Below are 20228 nucleotides of genomic sequence, written 5' to 3'. Positions count from 1 at the left end.
CTGTTAACTCGTGACCCTAATCAAAGCGAATGGGCAAGTACTGCTAATTGGGGGGCAGGGGGGCAGCGGTGTTATTTCACCCTTCCTGTACTGTCTGATACAGTACAGCTCAATTTTATTTAATGCTGATCTCATCCTAGTATTCACGCTTGGTACAACTATGAATTTTGAAGAACACTGCAAATGAGGGCATAAACTAAAAATAAATAACATTGCTAACTTTTCCTGCATATTACCTCCTGTGTTTTGGTTGCATATTACTATCAAATTATTCTGTAATTGATATTAGAAGATTCTTTTATTAAATAATAAGCTTATTTTTATACCATAAACATTATTGACATCTCAGATTTCCACAGAATTATTGATTTCTTTTGAGAATTTTAAAAAATTAGTCTAGATTTCATCATTACCTTAGCCTTTTTTTGTATCTTTGATTTTAAACAAATAATACATTGTTCTTCAATCTTATAAATCAGATCATGCACATTTTTTCGGTGAAAAGGTTGATACAAGTGTTTTGAATTTGACTACAGAGTCACGGCCCGTGTACTGTACCAATTACACTGCGCTGTTTTTCCTCCTGCTTCTCACAGAGTTCTAATGAAAGACCGATTGCTGCCAATGTAAAAAGAAAATCATGTAGTGAAGTTCTCATGGCTGCATCAGGAATCCTTCACTGTAAAACTATTATTAAAAGTGCTAGACTTCCCTGCATTTACAAGAAGTATAAGTACTTCTGAAATCAAAGGGCTTAATAATATTTTAAAAGAACTAACCATGTTTTCTTTATACGTGAGATTGTGTATATTGCCATGAAAGTCCTTTGCTACTAGAAATGTTGGTGTACTTGCTTCTCATAGGGAGTGAAACAGAAGATATGTCACTTCTGTCATGAAAAGATTAAGTAGTCAGTCTCTGATGTAAAATGTAAGGAGGAGAGATAACTCAAGCTTTTTTTTTTTTTTCGTCACCTCTTTGATATTGTAAGTGATTTTAAGAGCTACCCTGTCTTTCTTGTGACATTCTTTCTAGCTGAAGTATGTGATTTACAGAGCCAGTATTAGGGTAGAAAAATAAGGGGAGTCTGATCACTGTTTTTATTTTATTTTATTTTATTTTATATTTTATTCAGGCAATCGTTTCTCTGAAACAGCTGTCTTAAAATGACAAAGCCTTCAAAAGTATTTCTGTCTCAGCACCATCTGAGGAAGAGCCATGGTTTTAGTTAAAACCTAGCACAGAAGAGTAGCTTCTGCCCAAGCCAACTTAATTTTGCTCAGTTAAGATGGTCGCTAAAGAGGTTGAATTCTGCCTGTCATAGCAAGAGACGGTTGGAAAAGAAACCCAGGAACTCCATTTGAGTGAGACACCTAGTATTTCATCTGCAAGTGGGAGAAATAGTTGGGAATAATAGACAGACTGAGATGTAAAATTGAGTGGAGCAAAACTGGCTAGAAGTGAGGAGAGAGATCTTTGGAGGTGGTGTACAGAAGGTCACTGAAGGGATAAGACAGATCCAAAGAGAGGGTACGAGAGTAGCAATAAGAAGCCTTAGATGAAACTTAGCACTTGTACTTCGCCCACGGCCATGCATAGCATCTAAGAAATATTTTTAAATGCAAATGTCAGTATCATTATATTTCTGTCTTTGCCTTGTTTTTCTATAAATGATGCAGTGTTTTCTTCAGAGAAACTTTGAACTACTGAAATTGCTAAATTACAGTGGTTTTACTATGGCGTCTCACAGACTTGTTTTGACTTTATTGGGTGTAGACTGCTCAGTCTTGAGACACAGGTATTTTCACGGATCTTTTTCTTCTATTAGCCCTCTTCTGCCGCTCGTACCTGAAAATATAACTAATGGCATGGAACCTGATTCTGATATTGCATATCCTCCTTTTATAACAATCATGACTTGTGTGAAGTTACTGAGAAAAACAGGGGGCAGGGTTTGCCTTCTGATGTCTCCATGATCTGATTACATAAGCTCAACATGTTTGTTACTTGAATTGTTCCTGTGGATGAAGTCTTTTCTTCACTTTTCACCCTAAAAATTGCAGTCACCATTTTTTTTATAAATCATGCAGGGAACATTCAGTGAAAGGTGTTAAAAAGAGGCAAGTAGCAACATTGATTGAGTTGATTTATTTGATTAAATAAGTAATAAAATTTTCCTAGTTGGGAAAGTATAAAATAATATTTCTACTCATAGGATTTACAATATTTCTGATCCTAAACTATATGTTCATTGCCATTTTATTTCCATTGTAAAAATTCTGCTTTATCAACCCCAGAACAAAGTAGGGAGGAGCATCTATTTTCTCACTGTGTTTGGCTAGATTAGTTTCGTATATGACTCATGGACCATCCATATTGTTTAATTTTATGTCTAAAATTTTGTCCAGATTGCTACAGCATGGTCTGCTGAATTCTCAGAAAGTCAATTTAAACAATAACTGCTTTGTTATAACTGCATTGATATTAGCTCTTTTAATAACCTGACAACCATGCCATGACGTATGAGATAGGGTCTAGCTGTACATACTTAGGTGGAAACAGTGGTACAACTTAGCAGGATGGGGTAAATTGCACCAACGACATCATTATATATGGGAAGAAAAAGAGGACAATTAGTTGCCCTAACACCTGACAAAAGGAGATGGAATATCTGGCCTCAGAGTCTGACCTCTGGTTCAGACATCGTTAGACTTGATGATGTCAGAATGCAGAGGTTGAAAGTGAAGTTGCATTGCTTTACAGCAGTCAGATATACAAGATATTTAAGTATTTCAGAAAGTAGGTATTTGAGGGTTTGAAATGAAAGCTAAAGATCATACACACTGTTAGAAAACAGTTTGTCAGCAGTCCAGAGTATATTTAAATAACTGGATCACTACATGCTGAGCTGCAGTGTAATTCCTGTCTCACAGAAGCCAGCTGCTAGTCCTGCCTTGTGCCTCCGGGCTCTTCGGAGAGCAGGCAGACTTGAGACCAAGATCAGCAAATTGTATTTGAAGTTCTGAAACTCCGGCAGTTGATCCGCTGATTTTCTGACTTCGCCTTTGTTCCTTTGTATCTGTCAGATTGTCAGGGTGCTGTTATCTGCAAGTCTTCTGAAAAATTCCAGCTCCAGCTCCTTTTCGTCAGTAAACGTAGGAATATAAATCAGGTGTCACAGTATCTGCAGTGAGAGTTACTTACTCAGGAGTCAGGACTGGTGTCTTGAAGGAGAACTTAATTTCAGATCTACTAACTTTCAGCAGTAGTGGAAAATTGCTTAAAGTTACCAAAAATTGTTAGGACAATCTCAAGGGCTGTATCAACAGACAAAAAGGTAGTCACATAAATTTAAAGCATGTTTGAGGTACATTGGGTTTGAACTAGTATATTAAAGTGTAACCAAGAACTCCATTGCCAGTAGAGCAGCTGCTAAGAAATGAGGTGGTTGTTTTTACACCTTTTGCAGTTTCCAAGAGATTTCAGGCTGTAGCCCTGCTGGAGTGCTTTCTTCACATCAAGGCTACCAAAAGTACAGTTACTGTCATGAAGATCCTGTCCCAAGGAAGAGCATTCAGTCTTACAGCAGTGAGAAATGATAAGGATGCTTCTGTGTATCACTAGATCTGTGATCTAGTAAGGAACACTCAAAGATTTTTGAGACTTTCAAGAACAAATTAAAGGAACATTTCCTCATGTGAAGATGCTAATGTCGTTATTTCCAGTCTTGCAATATCAGAAAACTGGTACCTACTTTCTATTTCTGTCATGTCCTCACTCTTCAGTAACATCTGGAAAGACAGAAATACAAAGCTTTGAATGTCTGTATTTCATCTCAGCTTAAATCATCAACATGTAATAATACGTTATAAACCATATTTCTTACTTGCCCAAATACCTGCTAAAGAAATGTTGCAGAAATAAAGTATTCATGAGAGCCGACTGGTTGGGTTAGTGAGTGACCCGTGTCAGTGCTGAGAGAAGGAGAGGAAACATCCCCTTCCAGAGAAACTCCATGTGACCTCCCTAAGCTGTATGACTTACAGTTTTGAAGGAACAGCAGCAACATAATACCTGAAAGAATTAGGCTGAATATTTGGTATCCAGGCAGCTCTGGGAGGAAGCTCTGAGATAAGCAGATGTTTGGGAGAGCACTGAGAATCACAGGGTGTCTCCCACAGCAGTGGCTCTCTACAGACCACCACAGGGACTTTTGCTTGTACCTATGCAAATTACGACCTCCAAGAAGCTTTGTGAGATCCCTTGAGTGAAATGGCTGAGGTGGCTTTTCTTATCCCTCAAGAACACCAGTCTGTAACATAAGGCAATCCTGAACTGCTCTTTTCTGACTATAAAAATTTAATTCTTAAAAAAAAATTTGCCAAAGTGATTTGCTGGATCTAAATCTAACTCGGGCTGATAAAAGAAAATCACACAAAAAAAAAAAAGTTATAGACCATTGCATGACATATGAGGGGAGAGGTGTGGCAGTATCCCTTACAACATTTAAAACTAGAGCAACCAAAGTACAGGTAGAGGTTCGGTGGAGAACGGTATTTTATTATGAGGGAGTTAGATCAACTGACCTGATAGTTCTGCTCCACCTGTAATTTGTGCTTTGGTGATCTCCCTTCTTGTCAGACTTGTCCCATATTTCAGGACCTAAATTCTTACCAATTTGCTCTCAAACAAAAAGCAGATACTAAATCAAGTTCACTAGGTACGTAGTTCTGATGAGAATGATAATGCTTTTAGGAGAAAATTACCCCCAGCTGCTAGAATTTCATCTGTCCAAGCACTTTAACTAGCTTTGGGAGGTTCCAAAGAAAAGCGCTGAAAGGGTTTCCATATCTACGCAAACATGGCATTTTCTGATGCAATTTTAAATACATAATTTTCAGATACCAAATCTAAAAATGAGCTTTTTCCATTATCCTAATCATAATAAATTGCTACAGCGATACCAAAAGCAGGAAATCAGATGAGCAGATAATCTTCAGGAAAGCCACAGGTGGTCTTTGGTGAAGTATTTATGCATTATTTTGACTGAGAGCATTATTTTTTAAGAAATACATAGGCATTGTTCTGAAGAGCAGGCAGATTTTCAGAGCACGTGTGTCAAGAAAACCATGGGGCTGTACTGATGTGACGGGTCCTAACAACAGAAGTAAGGTTTTACTGCCTAATTTTTAAACAAAGAAAAATATGCAACTGACACTGGGTGAACCGTGGATTTCTCTTTGTTTTATGCATAGATTTTTATTATCAGTGATGATATACTTGGTGGCAGGAATCCAATATGGCATTTGAAACCCTGGGAAGACTCATAAGTACAAGAATGTTTTTCATGTTTTCTCATATTATTGTGTACATTCAGTATGGGAATAAATGTAAGAAAAACGGAAGGAGTTCCACAGTACAAAATAGCACGTAAACTTGCCCTCTGCTTCACACTTCTAATGAGCATTAAAAAGATAAGCTTTTTCATACCACGCAGTTGTATTTAACCTGTAACAGTGCTTAACCCGTTGGATGCTAATTTCAGCTTGCTCTCTTTGCTGAATGTTTTAGCAAGGTGGGTTAGCAACCTGCGATGTAAATCCCTGCATACATGGTCAAGCACAGGTGTCGAGGCTGGTTAGAGGCAGCCTTTAAATTGTGAACTTTGTGAAAAAGATGAGTTACATTTATGCTTTGTGTTATCCTTGGTTTCGATACGTTTTTGAGTTTGAAGTCTACAATTTTTTTTACTTGTTTGATGTATTTAGGTTTAGAGTCATTCATTCAATCATTCCTTTCCAAATGGAAAAATCTTTCTCACTGACATTCTGATAGCAAAAACTAGCATGGATTTGTTCTAATGATATCACAGCATGTGATGTGGTAATTACAAGCCATGTCTTTCACGTGAAAGGACAAATTCATGTCATTAGGTCAACTTCTAAAGCTTCCCCATTTTGGATTTCATAGTGGAACAAAATAATAGCCGCTGCAAGCCCCGCTTAAATACAATATGCACAAACAATAGGTGTGCTAGATAATTGTTTTCTCATCATGGTGCATATTTCACACTCCATAACTCCCAAATGAAATACCAAAAGAACACATAAAATTAAATGATTCAAAGATTTAGAAGGCTTCTTCTTGTGGTGGTAAGGTGGGAATCTATTGGAATTCTAAAGCAGTATAGAAATGTAATCATTATTACAGAAGTGTCATTTCCTTCTAATTGCACTAATGGAGCTAAGTATGTAGTTTGGTTTTGTTTTCTCAAGACTTTGAAACTTAAATGAAGGATAACTATGCAAAAGTGTGTGTATATGAAACAGGTAACAATAGATAAAGGATTAATTTCATCTGCTATTACACTCTACATGGAAAAATTCATTTATATTTTACTTCGTAACTATGGTTTTGTTACTGTTATTTAAGTATAGCGGCACTTTGCAGACATCAAGTGATACAGAATTATGGCTCTTTTACTTAAAAATAGATGTGCCAGTAAGTACTCTACTTGGTAACATTTAAGCTGATCAGATTATATCAGGTCAGTATAATTTGCTAGGAATTTTAAATTACACATTCCATCAAATGAATCAAACTAACATTAAGCTAAGTGGTTTTTAGCACCTCAGATTATTCAGTAGGTATTTTCTATTGCCATCTGTTATGAAAAGAACAATTTTCCTGTGGTATACTTTGCATGTTTTGTATAGTCTCACTGCGCAGAAAAGAATGGGTGATAATTAGGATAAAATGTTATTCATAATGAATCACAAAACACCTACTGAACCAACCTCATCTTTTCGTATTGAGTTTTACTAATGCTCTGCTTTGTTTCCCAAATGACCTATCTTCTTTAATGATGGTTTCGGTACTGGTAAGACTCAAATCCTCATCCAGAGGCCGTGACACTATTGACTAAATCTCTGTCGACTTCGCTGAGAATGTGAAATACTGTATTGCAAGATAAAATCAGCACAGAGATGCTCAGTGAAACTGAAGAGTCCATTAGTGCCTTAACTCTTAAATTACCATCTGGGTATCTCTCTTGATAAGGACAAGCTAAAAGGGAAAGTTACCTTTGTCATTAAATCTTTAACAATGTGATATTGACAGACTCGAGCCTTTCTGTATTTTTAGCATTTTTAGATTGCATTCGTGCTCATTTCTTCCTCTGGATGTGAGCAAGCCGGGTTTCATTAGTCACTAACCGATGTCGAGTGCAGGGAGGAGCAGTGATTTGTCTGTGTCCTGTGTGCATCACAAGGGCATCTTCAACATTATGAATTAAACTTCATCCTACTGCATTAGAAGTATGGAAACCAGACTGCTGAAGAAATGGCATCTTGAATAAATATCAGTGCTTTAAAAGTCTCAAATATACACCCACTCTTCAGTTAATCTTTCTGGTATACAGTTTCAGAGATGAGCTACTTCATTTCGTAGTGTTTTGATCCTAATTTTTTGTATTCAGTCATATTTTAAAAGCAGAAATGTTCCATCTATTTTAAGTTTCCTGTTACTTACTATTAACTCCATTTTTCTCTCTAAACAAGCCTTTTGTACTTTTTCTGTACAGTAGACACAGGCACAAGTACAGGTCTAGGCACAATTATTATGGATTGCAGATACTGCAAGTGTGAACATGAATCAGAGATTAGCACTGTATTTTAGAGGCTCACTTAAATTTATTCCACTAAATGGTCCTTAGGAGAGCTTGACAATAATTAGAAATATGGGTACTCTCAGCTCTGTTACCAATCTTCACCAGTTCAAGGGGGAGTAACAAATGGAATTAACCTTTAATTTAGGTCTTTAGGTCCCTCATGCACATGGGACCAGACTTTCAGGTGTTCAGACATTGTGCTGAGCTCTTCTAAAAATCTGGCTCATTATTTGGTGCCAAACTGGGAGCTGACCCCTTTTGAAATTCCTATAAAATACCTCCTAAGCCCTGCTTTTATCTACCATGAAAAAATGATCAATTCACAAGGGCACAGATTCCTAATCAAATGTTGGCACCGTTTTTTCTGAGCAGAGAGCTGCCGAAAGGGTTTGCAGCCATCGGCCACGTGTGCTAGGGGTAAAGCTCACTGCTGCTTCGAGCCTGGGGACAGGCTGCCTCTGGCACTGGCTGCAGGGTGAGAGAGGGGGCTCTCCTCAGTGTCATCGTACGCCAGTGCCTAGCACTGCCAAAGCCAGTCCAGCTCCTAAACAGTGCTTCGAGGACACTGTACCTTCTCTTGCAAGAGCATGGTTTGACCCGGGAGCAATGACTGACGTCTCATTTTCAGATGTTCCTCCTGGCTACAGCAATAGGAGAGCAGATGAACGTGGGTGGGGAAGGTCTGTATCCTCCTACCATCCAGTACGGTGCACCCTCCTTGTTGGTACCAGCACCGCCTCTCCCATCTCACCTGTGTGTCAGCCTTACTAAGATTTCTTGCCTTGCATGGCCAGGCTGATTGTGAGATCCTTCTGTGGTTTCTCACTGCTCCAGAGTAGGTCAGAGGCCTGAAGTCAGGATTTGAGATGCTTATTCAGATCATCAGGTCTACGGAGTCGTACTCTGGCCTGCATACAAGCCCTATGATTTTTGTGTATTGGAATAAATGTTGCAGAACTTGAACTGCCATTTGAAGATCTTGTGGTCAGATTTGAGACTTTGAAGAATGAAATACCACAACACGTGCACACCGTGACCCACTAGAAGCTTTATTTCTGAAGAGCAGGAAAAGTTAGGGAAGTCTATGGGACAATTCCTGCGCTGGCAGGAATTCTTTTAATTTCAGTACAAGAAGTGGAGCCAGTAATTCTTACCAGCTGGGAATCTGCCCACTTACTAAGTGCTTTGAGGAAAAAAGGACAGAATAAAGTCCCCAGTTATTCAAGAAAACCTTCTTGAAAATACTCTCATTTGGAATTATTCTGTCAGAGACAAAAACAATGCATTAGAGCTGGAGAGAAAATATGTATGTAAAAGCCTTCGACACTAAAATTATTTCTTAAAATCCTCCTTCTATTTCTAAACTCCTTTCAGTTCATCTGACATTTCAACAATATTACACTAAGGGAAAAAAAAAAGTGGAGGGGATGGAGAAACCTTTTAAATGCATATATTGAAGCAAGGAAAATGTGGCTTGTTCAACTTTAACCTTGACAAATCTGTGCTCTTGTCATTTAAATGAATGAACCTTTCCAGTGTCTAGCTTACCGGACGCTGGGAAACAGCAGTGAGCAAGGATTGCGGAAACGATGCTCATGTCTCTTAAATTATGTTTCTGAGTAAATGAATGATTTCGATGAAATCCAAATGAGGAGGAATCTGCTCACTTGAATCACCTGTTCACAGACGATGAAATTCCTTGTGAGACAGGGCTTACTCTCCTCGGTTGCCACGTATCGATCTAAAACATCTTCCCAGAGCCATCTCTCTCCTTTTCCTCCTACAGGCAAAAGGTTAGAGTTAGATAATAGTATTAATTTTCCAGACATCTGCACATGTTTTAATAGCCTTTAGAAAGTTTGAAATGGTTTCTGTTTGACCACCACAGGGCTAAAATGCCATTAAGACTTAGATTGTAGCAATACATAACAATCATAGCCCTGTAGTTCAACTTGGCAATAAAAAAGCTAATTTATTTTATCAGAGATTTAAATTAATGTGATGAAATACTCTCTCAACAGGAGCTGTAACAACAGTCTTACAAAAATGTTCGTATTTTCAAAACCAGATAAAACATTTGCCACAAACCTTGTGTATATATTTGTTCTGTGTGCTTTCTGAGTGTTTATGTGTGTGGTTGTATGTTCACATAATACTGCTTACCATTCCTGAGGCCATTTTGTTTTTTCTGTCATATATTCATTCTTAGACTCATTTTTTTCTATCATCTGACTCATGGACTCAGCGGGAAGAAAGTGATTAATAGATCCAGGGCAGTCTCCAGTGTTACCCTTTTTTTGTACCACCCTGAGAACTGGAATTTTCTTGTGGGCAAAGATTGCTACTGGTTAGGTAAATTGAGTTTAAAATAGCTTTTTAAATAGACACATGCAGTATATAAGGATATTTTTTTAAATCTGTGAAAGAAATACTTAGAGCTCAGCTTTCATTTCCAACTATATGCTAGAGGAAAGCTTCAGCTTATCCCATTATGAAGTGATAAAGCAGCATTTGATGGCAGCACCTTCTGTGATAAAATGATCATGGCAGCACTGAGAACGAATCTAATAAGGGAATTGATCTGTAGATTCCAATTCTGTAAGAGCCAACATCGATCAACGTAAATGTCAATAACAAGATCGTACTCAGGTCTGCCTAATTCCTTTGGATGATTTTGGGGCATAGTCAGAAAGTGAATGTGAAAATGAATTTTAAACTGTAGGAATCACAAAGACAAAGACCAAAATTATGTTGTACTACCGGGAATACCGCTGACCATTGTGGAATTGGCAATGTAGCAGTGTGTTGAAATCAGCGAGTAGTGTTTAATCAGGTAAAGATTGATTATGCAATGCCTGTTGCTTAAGTGAGACTGAAACAGCGGTGCTTTTCATCCGGGATTTCAGGTGAAAACCTTTCTTAAATACAGTGAAATAATAAAAAACAGCCCACCTTTTCACTGCCAGAGCACCGATAGCGTGTGTGGGGCATGCCATCAAAGATTAATGGTAGAGTTCTTCCTTTTCACAGGAGTTCGGTTTTAAGATGTTTCCTAGACTGGTTCTGGCTATGCTGGAATGTGAAGAAAAAATGGGTTTGTTTGTGAGCAATGTAAGAAGCGAAAGTGTCAGGATGTGCAGGATTCTGCCTTTCACTTTGACATTCCTGTAATTCATAGCACCTACGTGATGTTGGCATTGGTTTAGCAAAGTGGAATCAACATATTAATTAGTATAGATCAATAGAAATGTATTTACAAAAAGCGTTTATTGTTCTGTACCCAATTTAATAAGAGGCTTGACTTGTCTACAATGCTATTCTCACAAAGCTGCTGTTTTGCCATACTCCAAGGAGTCTTCCACAAGCAAGCTCATTGAAAAAAATGATTTCGTTAATTATTTACAGTCTGACTAGCTGATTACCGGGTCACTGATGTAAACTGTTGACTTTACAGTAATTACAAACCACAGGGAACTTCATACATACATTTTCCTAAGAAATTAAATCAGCTCATTTTATTGTTACTGCAATATTTACAGACTCCTACCATAGTGCTATTAAAATGAGAGCTTGAAAACACTGATAAAGTTATAAAATGAAAACTAGGATCAGAGAGGATTACTTTGTGTCTTTCAGTGTAACTTTTATTTAAAGCAGTTTATAAAAATTAATAAAACTATGGGATTTGGAACAGAAGTAATTTTAGGCTTACGTTAATGTTGTCAGCTCTCTGAAGAATACAGACAGATTATGTTATTTATGTTTATGCATCAAACGTCTGCTTAATATCTCCCAATTTATACCCTGGGATATAAGTTTCCAACCTTTCGAGGTACTTTGGAATCTAATTCACTGTGTTTTTCCATCTCTGAATAGCTCGATGATTAGGGAGAGCAGCGAGCCTGGAAAATCTGAAGCAGACACAAATGAAACCTTCGTTTTAATTTTTGTGTTGGATTTGCCTTGTTAACTGGATTTCCTGATGTCGTTTTAGCACCCTAATCTGCCATAAAAATGTTTGTAATATCATACCCTTGTACTTTGTTGTGGATGTTGTCAGTTAAGTCACAGTAAATTTGCCTGGAGGATGTGGCAGCAAAACTGGCAAACCACAGTTCATACTGGGTTTGAATTTAAAGTTTGAATCTTCTGTATCACCAGACTTCCAGGTTTTCTAGCAAAGTCAGCCTACAGGAGGAAAATACAACAAAACCAAATGGAAAATATCAAATGAGAACTTTCATGGAAGTATTTTTATTAGATCAATGGAAAATTCAAATCCATTTGAAATTTCTGGAATAGCTGGAAACTTCCTTTTTTGTGCTAAGAAGTGGTTTAGCCTACTGAAATGTATTTTACAATTAATCTTTTAATATTCATTTTACATATAACTCTTCGTCCTGTTACCACTGAGCAATACTGTACGTTTGCAGTTGTTTCCTCTAATTTACATATAGGGCAAACTAGTTTTAGTTAACCTGTCATACACACCTTAAGAAAAATTACATTAAATTACAGAATATTTAATATTACAGACAACAGATATGTTTGTACTAAATACAAAAGAGTGTAAGATTTCTGAGTGGCTTTGCCTCTTCCAGGCTGAGCTATATAGCATTTCACATTACACACTTCTGCCAAATACCAAGTAACTTCACGAACAGCTTGGTCTGTTGGAAATGGTGCCTGTAGCAACAGAGAAATATCAAAAATAGCTTCGTGAGATGCATGAGCTTTAGAATCAGAAGTTACATGGTTTTGCCTGCACAGAGGTGTATTAGTGACTTCTGGAGGTCCAAGAAGCGATGAGCAGCTAATTATTCTGGGCAAGGGAGTAGTATTTCACACAGTCAAAGGCTGTCAGGTTCTCACTGCAGTTTTAGCCCCAGCCCTGTACGTGGTTAACCATGGGCCGGCGGCAGGAGAAAGGAGTGACTTGGCGGGTTGACTGCGTATCGCATGTTCTCCTCAAAGTCTCCTGTGACTAACTCCCGTACCTGTATTGCAGAGCTTTATTCACTTTTTCTCTAGGGGCTGTTCTGCAAAAAAAGAATAGGGGCAGAAGAGAGCTGTGGCGAACCTCTGTTTGCTCCAGTGCTTCACTGATGCTTTGCCATTTTCTTTTCCCTGGCTGCTTAATGCAAGTTCTGGTGCTTGAGGAAATGCAAAAGTACAGATTGATTGAGCGTGGTTGCTGTATGTCCAAGTGAAAATACGAGGCTAATTACTCATTGCAAAATAACATCATATAGTCAAACCTGTAAACATGTAACACGTTTTATAAACAAGATACAAATCCTTAAGAATTTCTGAGCTGACATGTTACTACCAGTGCGTGTGAATGTGGACACGGAACAGTACCCCAGTGCTGAGAGCAAGAAAAGTTAGTCTCTGACCCTGGTGTTTCTTCCTTTGAAAATACTGGACTTTTTTCTTTTTCCCGTGTAGGAATAACAGTTGTTTTTTTTATTTCCTCATCCTTTAAAGCTTGGACTCTTTTTAATGCCCTGGTGAAAATCTAGAGAGACATACACCTGTATGGATGTTTCTAGGTAGCTTATAAGATAAGGCCGTGTTTTATTCCCAGAACTGGCACGGAAAGAAAAAAAAAAAGACACACAAAACCCCAACACATTATTAACTGTTTACTTCTGGGAAGAAATACAAAAATAGGACTGTGCATAGGGGACCCTATTTCATGTACAGGCACTACTGAAAAGTGGTAAAAAGGACAGGAATGCTTCTTAGACATACTGTATTCTGCCGCTGAACCACCGCAATGCCAGTCTTCACCTTAGCCTAAAACAGTTTTAAGAAATAGCCACAGTCAGTAGTAGCTTCAGCCTGTTAGGTTAAACGATGATTGCGAAGCAAATTATTAGAGAATGAGAAGGAAACACACACAGCCATTTCGACAGTGAAATGTCCTTGGAATTGCCATAAAGGCTGTAGGTATAAGAAGGAATCTGGGGTGGCCTATACCATGCACCATGCAGCAGAGCGCTCCTGGGAAGCTGCCTTGCTTCATGTACATTGAGCAGCTGGAAGGATGAGGGCAAGTTCCTAACCAAGCTGATTAACTAGTGGAAGGTGCTCAGTATGACAATTGCTATTGCAATTATAAACCGTGAAAATGGAAAGATTAATTTCCTTTGACTAGAAAGTTAAACAGTGATTGGCCGTGAAGCTCTATTTATAGGAAGTGAATAATACGAAAGTAGGATGTAATTCTGAATTTTCTATTAAATATATAATTTCCAAGAGCTGAAAAAATTATTAGAATTTTATTTTCACAGCATCAATTATATACAATAAACCACCAGGCATTGTTGTATGTGCACAGGATACACAATGCAAGTACATTTGCTATGTTAATGATAATTAGAATTAAATAAAATGGAAGCATCTTTTTGCAGCTTTCACTTCTGCTTCATCCCTGGCTGTTTTCTGTTGACAGCCACTTGCTCTGCTCTCGTTAGAAAGCCAAATTACCTCATGTCAAAAGCGTATATATTACAAACTCTGATTTGTCTAAAGGCGAAATCTATTTCTACTTTCAGACTTTTTTTACTTTTTCCTTAACTATTCTTAACTTTCTCCTTTATGTCAGAGTACTTATTGTATGAGTAGTTTGCCCTTCATACTTGGAACAGTACGTGTTCTTAATCTACATAGCTTCTGAGGGAATAGGTGAAGGATGGTCTCTCATCTCCAGCTGAACATCTTCTCTACAATGAATCTAAGGACTAAAAAAATCAAGATTTAGTTTCATGAAAGATTATATTTCTGCATAAACTGATACTACATGAATTGCATACCTAATATTTTTTTTGTCTTCCTTTGATCTGTTATCTTCTGTGGTGTAGTGTAAATGTAGGATAGAGTACGGCTTCTGTGAGAGCTTTGGAGCTCAAGCTCATCCTAGATGTGATTAATTCTCAGCTGCACTCTGCTTCTGGGGGGTAGGACAGCTAAGGATGAACAAGGGAACAGGGAAGGGAGGCAGGTCAGCTGGTTGTGAAGAAATGTTAGCTAGAGAGAATGCTTGTCTTTCACGAGCCCCTACCACACCTATAAAGAGATCACCGTATCAGCACTCCTCTAGTATTGCACAATTTTTTGCATGTTTTTGGTGGAGTTACTAAGACTTAACTCATTTAGTACAACAGGGTAGAATTGGAGTGGTGGTTTTTCTAACTGTGATCTTGAGGAGACTCCTCTGTGCAGAGAATTATCAAAAACGAGAGGTGTGAAGGCTGCAGAAAAGGTATTCCCTGCCAGTCCAATTACAGTGGCCGGGATAGAGAGGAGAGCAGTCCCGAGAATGCCTGGTCAGGTTTGCAATGCCCCAGGTAACAGCAAAGATAGGAGGAGGCCACACGTGCCAAACAAGCATTTACAGCTCTGGCACGGAGCACCAGGATGAAAATGTCTCCTTACAACCTAGAGAGAGAATTTCTTACTTGTGAATGATGGACTTTGGCTCATGTGAGAAAAGCAAAGCCAATTGATTTAATAGCAATTAACTCATCCAATATTGGAGAGCCGTGTACAGTTTGGCATAATTCATTGAAAATTGTTCTGGCAATGCTGCAGGCCATTAGACGTTTCAGAAAGGAGATGGGAACTGATAGATATTCTGCACAGATACAGTCAAGAGACACAATAGTTAGGGGAGTCTCTCTGTAATTTTGCCTCATGCCAGCGGGTAGTAGCCTTCTTTTATCTTCCTAGAAAGCCTTAATAAGGATGCTGCTGGGGCAGGGGGGGAACTGGTCTCCTGTCTGATGGACTGGTTATTTGCCTGCCACATAATTGTATTTCCTATTGCACTTGGTATAATAGGTTTCCACCTAAATTATCAATTTCTTTGTTTTTATTCTTTTATGTAGGTTACAGGACTTAATCTTGACATTGAGTCACAAAGGGCACAGCCTTTTCTGCATCAGTCTCGCAGGTGAAAGAGCTTTTCTGCTGCTGGTCACAGGCAGCCACAGAGAAGCCCTTTCTGCTCTGTCCTGGCCTCTGTACTTCCTAGCACCCACTTTCTGTAGAGACGTGGGTCCAGTCAAATAACTAAGATGCTCCGAACTTTCTAGTCCGCATCTGCACCAGCAGCACGCAGTGCAGAATAGTTTCCAAGGAATTTGGCCCAGCCCATGCTGTATTCACTTCCATAAGGGTTTTCTGTTCTGCAGTTCCTGTGCTCCTGATGGTTCCTAGTGTTCAGAGGAGCCCAGACATTCCCCACCGTGTACAAATATTGCCTAGTTTCCCCTTATCATTACGTAGGGTACCAACAAATGGGGCAGGTGACTTGGATTTATAGTTGTATCTCCTCAGTTTCATATTTGGGTATTCATTTAAACGGATGTGATCCTTTCTGTGGAAGTCATTCTGTGCTGCACTCTACCTTCTGTTGCATTGCATCATGATAGCATCAACAATGATTTTAATACTGTGTAATTTTCCAGGCAGCAGTAACTCCTTGATCCAGTTATGTGACTGTCATCTGAAAATAACTATAAAGGATGCATTACATTTTGCGTATCTGAGAAGAAATCAGAATCAAGATACATAGATAGCACAATCTGTTACTTGATTTTAAATGGATCATTAATGAGGTTTTTTTAACAAATAGCAGGAGTTTTTCCCGTTTTTTAATTAGAAAATGGAGAAGGAAAAATAAAAAATAAATGAAAGAAAAACAATTTCTTATCATTTTTCTTTTATAATTGGATGACTTGCTTCAGTGCTGTGTGACTATTTAATTAATGATCTCAGACTTTGTTATGCTGTTTATTAATGCTAGTCATTGTGCTGGCTGTGTGTCTGTTAGTTTATTTGCATATGTGTGGGGGGAATATTCCCAATGTGATGATCTTCTGTTTGATACAGAAATACAATCACATAATACATCTTGAGAACACACTTTCCTTCTTTGTTAATCATTTTCGTCTGCTGATTCACCTTTGTTACACTTTTATAGAGCCATAGAGTTTAATGCTGGCAAAGATGATTCGAACACGGCATGATCCATGTGCTCTGCTGGGCTGTGTCTTATCACTGGCCAAAATTTGTTTCTGTTTTCTGCTTGTTTCAACTAGGCCGATCTCTGCTCTTATGTCTGACGCAGGCAGTAACAGCAGCACACTAAATTACGTTGGATGACATTATTTGAGTATGTTCAGTTTCCCTGATTGAGATGCATATATATGCTCATTTAAGTATGAAGTATTTTAAATGACTCGCTGGAAAAATGAAAAGACAGTTTTACAACTGTAAAACACCTACAGCACTATTTCTAGGAAATTTTTTTTATTCTGTGAAATTAAATGTTCGAGTATAAACATTCATCTATCTCAGATGTCTCTGGTCATTATCTCTTATGCACAGATTTGGCTGTAGTAACTTCCACTAAAGATACCTTTGGAAGCAAAGATCAGGTGACTGGTTTTGCTGGAGAAAGTAATTCATTCCTCTGCAAAGAACAAGCACACCACCTGTTCATAGCATCAGTTACTCCTGGTTCTGAGAGCAGTGCAATTCTCTGGTGGTTCAACAGTGCAGCTGGAGTTATTGTCAAGAATAACATGTCAGTAAATGTGTGAGTTTGGAAAGGCATTTTGGCTGGAGCGTAAATCTTGAACAAACACCTGACAGTAACTCTAGTAATAACATTTTAAAAGATGCGTGCTGAGTAACTAGGCGATAGGCATCAGTGATGTTAAAAAACACACAGCCTGGATAGAGTTAATATTTATATTAAAAGTATCCTGACTACTGGGTGCTTGTAGTATTTTAATCTATTCAACAATGTATTGGCCAAGATATGCTCATATGGAATAATGAATGTTGAAAATATTTTCCATAATGTGTCTGCAACAGATAGTACCTTCTGAAGAAACCTGGATGAATATGTAACTCTTGAGAAATCAATCCCAAATTTATATTTAGTAGTTTTTCAAAAATATTGCTTGATTCTCTGGCATAGATGCCGGAAGCACAGCATGCAGGTAACAGAGGCTGGAGGACTGGCTGCCTGCTTTGTTCTGCAGCAGGGGGATTTCTGCAGTGGGAACCGAGAGCGGACTGGGGAGTAGCTGGGCATGAGATACTGCGTGACTGATGTTTCAGGGCCCTGCAAAGAACCATCTTGCTGTTACAACTGCTGCACAGTGTGGAAGAGCTTTTGTGATTACAGATTCCTTTTCCTTCTTTGACCAGGCTTTTTGGAAGGACAGGTTGATGGGCCGGTCACGCAGCCTTGACATGTGTCCATGGTTTGCATCCATCACAGGGTCCCCCTGGGAAAGTGCCCGGGCAGGGTCTGCACCATTTGTTCCTCCAAGCAAGCACCTGGGTGCTGAGGACGGGGTAGATGTGGTCTCTGGTTGCAAGTGTGGAGAATTAATGGGGAAACAAAAAGCACCTGGTCCAAAGTCTTTTTGTTTGGGGCTTTTTCTTAAAGTCCTTTTTCATTTATTTCAATGGACCGTGAGTCAGATCCATACTGCCTGTTACATGATATGTTGGTCCAATGACTGACAAGATGGCAGATATTGCTTCTTTGGAAGTCATTGGCCAAGGCACTCACATAACTCATGGATTTTATTGAAACTGCAATTAAAACAAATCAGGCTTAATGCACACTGAAAGCCTTAGTAATTAGTATACAGGTGAACATGGAGGAAAAGGCACAAGCTTAGCCATCCTTCCAAGCAAAACTGAAAAAGGAGCTGTGTATATAATCGAACAGCATGTGAATATTAATGCACAAAATCCTCTGAGTCCCTAGTTCCCTGATGCAATTATTTTCTATTCACATTAATTGTTCCTAACAGATGACATTAATGACTTTGAGTTAAAATGTGTGCAAAGGAGGCCTTCAGCAGATCAATGCTGTTTAAAAATAGGGTCACTTTTGCAATCATTCACTCAAGGTGTAACAGCTCGTAAATAAAACAACATTAACATGTTGATTGATTTATGAATGTTAATTTTGTAGTTCATTTTTATGCTTTTTCCTGAAACCTGTCAAACTCTATGGATAACTGTGGGACTCGTGTTCATTTGTCATTGTTGCGTGTGAAGTAATGATAAGTTGCAAAGGAGTGACTGGAAGAAAAAGTAGAGTTTGTTTTGGATGAAGAATGATGTGTTCTGCAGACAGGAAGTCTTGGACAAAGTAAGCACAAAGAGCAACATTTCAAATTAGAACAAATCCTCTTTTACCTCAGGGTCTTCATTTCCCTTGGAATTTAACAGCAGAGTTTGGAATTCTAAAAATGCTGATCTGCTGCGTATTTGACAAATGCTTATGCTTTTCTCCCTTCTGCCCCCCCAGAAACTCCATTCACGCATCTTAGACCTCTCATCTGGGGATTTGCTTTCAGAAGCAGAGAGAAACAGAAGCCCGATGCAGTCTCGAACTGCTGATGCTCAGATTCACGTGAGTTTTTGTGCTGTCCTTGCACCCCTCTTTTGAAACCCTCCTTTTCACCTCTGAAGTCTCACGTCAGGCATGAGCCATAAAGCTGACCTCTGAATTGAAACACCGTTAAGGCAGATAACAATACTTCTTCCTTCTGTTCTCTGAAATTCAATATCGTGTCCTCAGTTGATATAGTAAGCAGATAGTGTCACGCTGTGCAAAAAAGCGTAAATCTTAGCAATGTCCCCAACATACCTTTTTGGATATTGATTACATCTCAGAATCTCTGAGAAATGGTCAAGGAGCTTTTTATTAAAGCCCATACACCGTATTATTCATCCTACTTTTATGATATATTATGTATGAACTTTTAAAAATTCATGTGCTCTGCATCTTTTTTTCAGATGGGGTTAGCTTTGTGCTTATTTGGCAAAACGTTAGCCAGTGTGGCTTTCATGTTTCATTGTCAAAGAGAAAAGTAGCTTAAAAAACAAAAGCCACATAAGGATAGAGGGAAACAAAGAGGACAAGAACAGAACATTGAACCCGTGTGTGCCTTTGATCTTGAAGTGTAGTAGTGTCAACAAAAATGGGATCTCCTTTGCAGTACGCACTGTAATGAAAAGGCATTGCTTCAAAAGTTCATGAAAATGCTCACGACCCTTTGCTTTACATGTAATTGAGCCTTCAGGTTAGGTTTTACTTATACAGAGTTTTGTGTCTTTAATAGTCTGAATCTTTCAATTCTCTCTCATTTCTAGCAAAAGTTATGTGTTTAAATTTTAGTACTACACTCAGACTTTTTTACTCCAGTGTCATTAAAGGTAATGACTTAAGAGTCATGATTACAAAAAAATTAAAATTTCGCCATGTCAGTTAATAGACCCATATGCAAGTTAACTTTATTTAATTAATGTGTCATAAACATCTATGCAAAATACTTTCTCGGATAATTTGGAGAATAAAGGCAAATTGCAGGAGAAAATTCCACTCTCTCTTTAGTGATCTGAATGCAGTCTATAACCTGTGTAGATATCCTACTTCAGAATCTGTGATGGTGTGGTATTTTTGCACATTTTCTCATCTCTTAAACAATAAAGATGATTACAGTAATATTCTGTTCTT

At 38.3% G+C, this 20228-nt stretch overlaps 1 protein-coding gene across 1 annotated transcript in view; it reads left to right on the top strand.

The window, feature by feature from the left end:
- Positions 1–20228, top strand: part of NCKAP5 (NCK-associated protein 5) — a 191655-nt gene that overhangs the window by 108087 nt on the left and 63340 nt on the right. Inside the window, exon 7 of the mRNA XM_010143987.1 lies at positions 19017–19121. Within this exon, the coding sequence (XP_010142289.1) occupies positions 19017–19121 (105 nt within the window). The remainder of the gene's footprint in view (positions 1–19016; positions 19122–20228) is intronic.

The sequence above is a fragment of the Buceros rhinoceros genome, unplaced genomic scaffold, assembly GCF_000710305.1.
Source record: "Buceros rhinoceros silvestris isolate BGI_N320 unplaced genomic scaffold, ASM71030v1 scaffold389, whole genome shotgun sequence".
Taxonomy (NCBI): Eukaryota; Metazoa; Chordata; class Aves; order Bucerotiformes; family Bucerotidae; genus Buceros; species Buceros rhinoceros.
Note: the sequence above shows the minus strand (reverse complement) of the source record. Positions and strands in the feature narration are given on the sequence as shown.